General features: G+C 35.7%; 2 protein-coding genes across 8 annotated transcripts; one reads left to right on the top strand and one right to left on the bottom strand.

Moving 5' to 3' along the window:
- Positions 1–916: 916 nt before the first annotated feature.
- Positions 917–2146, bottom strand: LOC118751446. 2 transcript variants are annotated; one of them, XM_036486273.1, is made up of 4 exons: positions 1845–2146; positions 1594–1790; positions 1406–1539; positions 917–1289 (listed from the first exon to the last, which is right to left on the bottom strand). In XM_036486273.1, the coding sequence occupies exons 1-4, from the start codon at positions 2100–2102 to the stop codon at positions 1096–1098; spliced, it is 783 nt and encodes a 260-aa protein (XP_036342166.1). In that variant the 5' UTR covers positions 2103–2146; the 3' UTR covers positions 917–1095. The 2 variants fall into 2 exon arrangements, with proteins under 2 accessions (XP_036342166.1, XP_036342165.1); XM_036486272.1 differs by having other exon boundaries at positions 926–1334.
- A 3469-nt stretch (positions 2147–5615) lies between these two features.
- LOC118751449 lies at positions 5616–6992 on the top strand. Of its 6 annotated transcripts, none has more exons than XM_036486279.1 (3): positions 5616–5747; positions 5815–6247; positions 6398–6992. In XM_036486279.1, exons 2-3 carry the CDS (start codon positions 6025–6027, stop codon positions 6982–6984), a joined length of 810 nt encoding a protein of 269 aa, XP_036342172.1. In that variant the 5' UTR covers positions 5616–5747; positions 5815–6024; the 3' UTR covers positions 6985–6992. The 6 variants fall into 6 exon arrangements, with proteins under 6 accessions (XP_036342172.1, XP_036342177.1, XP_036342175.1 ...); XM_036486284.1 differs by having other exon boundaries at positions 5616–6073; positions 6136–6247; XM_036486282.1 differs by having other exon boundaries at positions 5616–6073; positions 6125–6247.

Below are 6992 nucleotides of genomic sequence, written 5' to 3'. Positions count from 1 at the left end.
ATATTTTTATAAACAAATAATTAGAATTAAAAAATAATAAAATAAATAGTCAACTCTAGTCAATATATGGGTGTCGTGAAGTTATGATATTTAATAACATAAAGAATTAACGATGACACTGTTTCTAACTATATGAAGCTGATTTCGACATTTTGTTTTAATAAGATTTAGTATCGAAAATATTCTTTCAAAACTTGTCTAGGAATGTGAGGTTGATAGCACACCTTTTGCTATGTTATAATGGTTATTTCAAAACCTTTTTTCAAAACTTACAAAGGCAAAAACGAGAAGGCGAACACAAAAATGTAAAACGAATTCCCGCAGTGAATTTTCAGAACTACGTATATATTTATAGTATTCATCACAAAATTGTACTAAAAAGTACGGCGTAGTAAACGAAATTGTATCAAAAAAGTACAATTGTACCAAAAATGCCAACACTGATGTAGACCAAAGCAGAACACAAATAATATTAAACTCATTGATTTTCAGCCTCTCACTCGACCAAATGAATAAAATCCAGCTGGGTAGACTATACTCGATAGACAAAAATTGCCGCCACAAATAAGAGTTAGTATATTTTGAGTGTTCTTGTTTTGGTGGAAATTACTCTTAGCAATTTTTTGAATTAGTGTAAGTGCTCATTTCCACTAATTTTTTTGGTTCATGAATAAGTACACTAATTTTATTAGTACTCAAAGCCGGTCTCTGATATGCAACCAAAGTCAGACGCGTGATTTTGAAGGTGTTTTTATTTAATGAATTGTGATTAATTGGTTAATATTAAAGTCGTAAAGCAAGTTATAACTAATCGAGTAAAGTGTAAAGTGAAGGGGAATACAAAAATGTATTGGTGAAGTGGCTGCTTTAAGGATAATAGGAGTGATAAATGTACGCTAATTTCCGAATTTTACAAAAAAGGGCATATTTCAAACCCAATTTGTAAATAAATTAGTGACCAAAATTTATAAAAGTGAGTGTTTACATAATGCGTGGACCCTTGACTACAATTGTGTGGAATTTTTTTTGGATCGGGCGACCCCTTTGGACGGAATATCCCGAAACAGTTGTGAGCGCTTCTAAACCCCACCCATTTTAAATTTTTGTATGGTTATTCCACCTATTATTTACCTTCTCATACGTCGCCAGTATATTATTTTTCACCTCTCCAATTAAAGCGCTCATTGGCACCCTGGGCCATTGCGAATCATTCAAAGTTGTTTTATATCCAGCACATCTTAAAGTGAGTTTTGCCATATACTTCCATGTTTCCACCTTAATCTTGATATCTATAAAGGAACCTCCTGTGGTATTTGCACACAATGCAATAACAACTATGAAATAATATATGATTATTTCTAAAGTTTAAGCAATTCTACTAGATGAATATTGGTTCTTTTCTCACAAGGGATAAAAGCACAGTAATCCATTGAACTGATTTCTTCTCGGCTCTCCAAGCAGTACCACATCAATTTCAGCGAAGAAATATGTACAGAACTAATTATTTCTATTAGTGGCTTCCAATCTATATTTGAGAAACTGTAATGAATACATTTAAATTAGGCAATGTCGTATCATCACATAAATACTAACTTGTTTTTTAAAATAGTGCAACATCTTCGGGATGTGTCCAATACAAACTTCAGAAAACAACATATCCCAATGAAATGCAAACTTTTCTCATCTTTTTGGACTCGCTCTAAAAAAGTATTCGAAGCTTTCAGCCAGGAAGTCAACTTACTTAGTGCCCCATCAATTTCATGCTCGGTGTTTACCTCCACAAAATTGGACTAAAATATAACAATTACCTATTCGAAATATACAAACATTTTTTTAACACCCACAATATTTTCAAAATTCTTTTGGCAGCAGAGTGTTAACCGCCTCCAATCTTCTTCGCAAAAGTTTTCGAAACTGTAAACAATCCTTAATTTGCTTATCCACAAACTAAGTATTTCACCGGCAGTCACCTGCCCGTGTTCCACTGCGTAAGCACATATACCGAACACTCGTTCCTTCGAAATTTTCTTTGTTATAAATGCAATATCAGCATTTGTGAGCCATGCTAAATTTATATTTGTATTTTCGACGTTTTCCATCATCAAATCGGAAGCTTAAATTAAATTCACAAATAGCGGGCTAAACAATAGAGATTCCTCAAAACAATTGAAAATTAAATGATATCGATACCAAATACTTCTTTTTACCGACCTTAAAAAAGGAGGAGGTTATCAGTTCGTCTGAGTACCGGGGTTCACACCAAACTAAATAATCGGTAACTTTAAATTCAGTAATTTTTCTAAATATGTGTTTAAATATAAATATAATCTCAAGGTCCCCCGATTTTAGGGTTACCATTGGAACCGTTTTAAAGCTGGAGATCCAACCTCTTCAAAAATACCCACCTCTTGGGGCGGAAGTCTTATTATTTTTTAAATACTTAGGCTATCTGCACACTTGTCGTCTAATCATAGTTGCGTTATCGTCTCGCCCTGAACTTTTGGGCCGAGCAAATGCATTTCAAAGGAGATCCGCACACTTGTCGTTATCGGCAAATCGTAGAAGATGCAGAAACGGATAAATACGGCCTGTTTGCTAATCGTTGTGTACGCATCGTTTGTTTAGATTTTATGGGGAAAAATTAGTGAAAAAGTTAATATTTGCATTAAAATTGCATACAAAATAGTGTCTTTGGCATAAAATCTGTCGAAATTATTAGAAAGTGGATAATTGCAATAAAATTCAATAAATGTGGGCGTTTTAACTATAAAACGTGACGCAATTATAAAAAGGCTCTGTGTGCATGCACAAAACACATTTCGGGAGAAGAAAAGAAGAGATATTACTGAAAAATTATGTCTAGAATTGTTGCAGCAAAGTCCATATTTTAAAAATTGCAGGTTTTGTAAATATTTCGCAAAAATATCAACCAGAAAAACAGAAAATATTTTCTCCAAATCAATTTTTAGACGCCAAATGAATTGAAATATCACGACCGAGTGTGCGAAAGTAACTAAGGCTTTCTGCACATTGGTCGTCCAATCATAGTTACTTCATCGTTGCAATAATGATGCAACGATTACATGACGACGACGGTTTGGCACACTCGGTCGTGATATTTCAATTCATTTGGCGTCTAACAATTCACTTGGGGCAGGTATTTTCTGTTTTTCTGGTTGATATTTTTACGAAATATTTACAAAAACCTGCAATTTTTAAAATATAGACTGCGCTGCACCAATTCTAGGCATCATTTTTCAGTAATATGTCTTCTTTTCCTGAAATGTGTTTTGTGCATGCACACATAGACTTTTTACAATTTCGTCATATTTTATAGTTAACACGCTCACATTTATTGAATTTTAATGCAATTATCCACTTTTTAATAATTTCCACACATTTTATGCAGGAAATACTAATTTGTATACAACTTTAGTGCAAATATTAACTTCATCACTAATTTTTCCCCACAAAATGTAAAGAAACAATACGTGCACAACGATAAGCAAACGACAGGGCCGTAGTTATCCGTTTGTTCATCTTCTACGATTTGCCGATATCTAGCCGATGACAAGTGTGCAGATCTCCTTTGAAATTCATGTGCTCGGCTCAAAATTCAGGGCGAGACGATAACGCAACTATTACCATGTTATTACCGACATCGAAAACATGTTTTCGTTGCTAAAACTGGTTTTCGACCTAAAATTTGAGTTTTCGTCCATGTAAAATCTGTCAAACGAAAACAAGTTTTCGCTGAAAACCACTTGAAAACTCACGTTCCACTCATTCCAATCGGTGTCTGTACTAGTTTTTTTTTCGATTATTTATCGAAGTGGAAGTCATATTTTATCATCTTTAATACGCCATTTCGGATTTATTGTTAATTGGCTGACCAAAATAAAATAAGCATGGAAGTAAAAGTTTGTTAATTAAAAGAAATTGAAGGAAAAGTATTTTGGTTTTGTATTTGTGCAGCAAAACTGTAAACTAAGGATGTAAGAAATGTCAACGAAAATACCAACAGTCGGTGTGAACAGCCTTCAACCCACAATCCCAAAACTCGTTTTCAAAGTGTTTTCGTTGCCGGTGAGAACATTGTATATGAGTGGACGACAAGTGTGCAGATAGCCTTAGTATTCAAATTGTTTTACTTGCATTTTATGATTTAAATTTATTTCGCATTCGCATTTGTACTACAGAAGGTGGAGGTTGTATTTGTCTAAGTATTTCTTGTGCCTATTGTGAGTGTGAAGTGTGTGTCAATTGTTAAGTGTAAAAGTTGGATGTTCTATTGTAAAGACTAGGTATTAAACCCCTAAAAAAAAAAACCAAAAAACTAAAAAAAAAAAAAAAAAAAAAAAGAAACTTGTGCTAGTGCTTGATCCAGACGTTCTTACTAAGGTGAGTGCTACAGTTCTTTGTGATTGGCGGCAGCCAAAATGGACAGCGACGCCTCGGCGTCAGAGAAGGGGGAGCCAAACCAGGAGCTGGACACCAATCCAGCGTCAGACTGGTTTGAGGTAGGTAGAAACAGAAAACAAGCTGCAAGGAAAAGACAGATGAATAAAACTACAAAGGGGGGTCTTCCAATAGCTGAGTCAGAAACAGACGACGACTGTACCAAACGGACGGACACAGCAAGTACTACCAAAAAATCTAAGACAGACCAAGCTAACGGCACTTGCATCCCGTTACAAGGAATGTTAGTGAAGAGAGGAACATACGCAAAAACGACGACAAAAAACTTAACGGGCACTGCGGACATGAACAGCGAAAACAAGGAGAAAGAAACTTACAAACACTCTGACTGCGAACAAACACGTGCGACAGAAAGCAAAGGTGCGAACAACAGGGAAAAAGAAAAAGAACACATGGACAGTGTGTGCTATACAAAAAGGCACAGGGGAGATTATTGCGTTCTGGTGGACACCTCAAAATCCAACACGATAAACAACGAAAAAATGCGCAATGGCCTATTCCTTTGGGATATTATAAGACATTTTAATATTGAGGGGATTAAAAACATAAAAGCCATAGGTAGATCACTCTACAAAATTTTTTTTGAAAATTTTGAAGCTGCAAACAAGTGCGTTAGCAATCCCGACTTAATTAAAAATCAAATGAGACCCTTTATACCAAGAAGCTTGGTAGAAACAACTGGTGTTGCTAGACAAATACCTCTTAACTTCACTGAGGAAGAAATAAAAGAAAATATCATTTCAGATATTCCTGTTACAGCTATCTCAAGAATTACCAGAAGAGATCCCAATGACAAAGAGAAGTTCATTCCAACTCTCTCTGTGAAAATAAGTTTTGAAGGCAACGAACTACCAGAAACCATAGACATTTTTTGCGTAAAAATCAAAATGGTTCACTACATTCCTAGAGTTAGGCATTGTTACAACTGCGGCAGACTAGGGCACACAAAAATGGCCTGCAGAGCAGCCAACAGATGCATTATCTGTGGCAAGGCAGAGGGCTGTAGTAGTAAATGCAATGAAACCACAAATTCGTGCATACTATGCGGAGGGGATAATCACAATTCACTCGAGAGCAGGAAATGTTCTAAATGGGCCAGAGAAAAACAGGTGGTCGCAATTATGACAATAAAAAAAGTATCTAAGTCTGAGGCGATTGGGATGTACAATTTAAACAATAATAACCGTTTCTCAGCTCTAGAAAACTATGAGGGAAATTTTCCACAGTTAGAAGCAAAAAGTACAGCAAGGATCAACAATGATGAAACAGTAAATAGAAAACTCACTACATATAAATACAATTATGTAGTTAGAAATCATCAAACCCACACAACAGCTACACCTAACCATTCCAAAATCTTGCCGAAAGCTACAACCAAAACACAACCCGTCTATGAAATGCCGAATTGGTCTAAGGTCACAGAGATTGAAAAGCTTGTAAATCTCCTTATACAAAGGTACGACATTGACGTTAATGACCCCTTGGTTAACCTAATTCGCAATATAGGCGCAGTACACATTGAAGACAAAACTCCAAGTAACAAAGATGACAAGTCCAATAAAAATATTACAATATAACGTACAAAGCCTTAAAAGTAATAAAAACTATGTAGACTTCTTTAACACTAGTAATAACATTGATATAGTCTGCCTTCAGGAAATTTTTTCGCATGACAACCATACAACTCAACACAATTTAATGAACTTCAACTTACTCAGAAAGACTAGAATCGATGGATATGGTGGCGTAGGAATCGGATTTAAAAAAGGTATAAAATTTACGAAAATCAAATTTGTTTCAAATTACGACATTCTAATAGCCAAGACGATTAATCTTATTAATAATTTAACTATTTGCAATATTTATTTTCCTCCCAACCTTGACAGTTTAAATTTTACTAACGAACTGAACCGTGTAGTACTTTTTCTTAACAATCATGAAAACGTTATTATAGCAGGAGACCTCAACGCTAGGCATCAAGTGTGGGGAGACAGAATATGCAACACCAAAGGAAAAATAGTTGTTGACGAAATCAGGAACACCAATCTCCAGTGCATCAACAGTGGAGCAATCACTCACCGCACCGGTAACAGTGCAGGAACGGCAATTGACATAACTCTGACCAACATTAACAGCAGTTACACAAAATGGCACTGTCAACAAGTCCATTTGGGAGGCAGTAAGCATTTCCCCATCATCGTTGAGGTCACTAATAGCAGCAAAAAGCCCAACTATTTCATCCCCAAGGAACGACTCGCCCAGGAACTTGCTCAGTTAAAATTCTCTGACTTAGAAAATATCACGACAGAAATAGACAGCGTTAGGAACAGGATTAAAATTGACTTGAACACATCCAGGCGTACCCCTAAAAACTGGTGGAGTGATGACCTCAAAAAACTGTACAGATTACATGTCGCTAAACGCAAAAAAGCTAATCATACTAACAATGTTGAAGACATGGAAGGGCCAATTATAGCAACTAGTGACTGGAAAGAAGCGGTGTAGGCGGCAAA

Source organism: Rhagoletis pomonella, unplaced genomic scaffold (genome assembly GCF_013731165.1).
Source record: "Rhagoletis pomonella isolate Grant_MI unplaced genomic scaffold, Rhpom_1.0 Rhpom_scaffold_00713, whole genome shotgun sequence".
Lineage (NCBI taxonomy): Eukaryota > Metazoa > Arthropoda > Insecta > Diptera > Tephritidae > Rhagoletis > Rhagoletis pomonella.
This window is presented reverse-complemented; position numbering and strand designations above follow the sequence as displayed.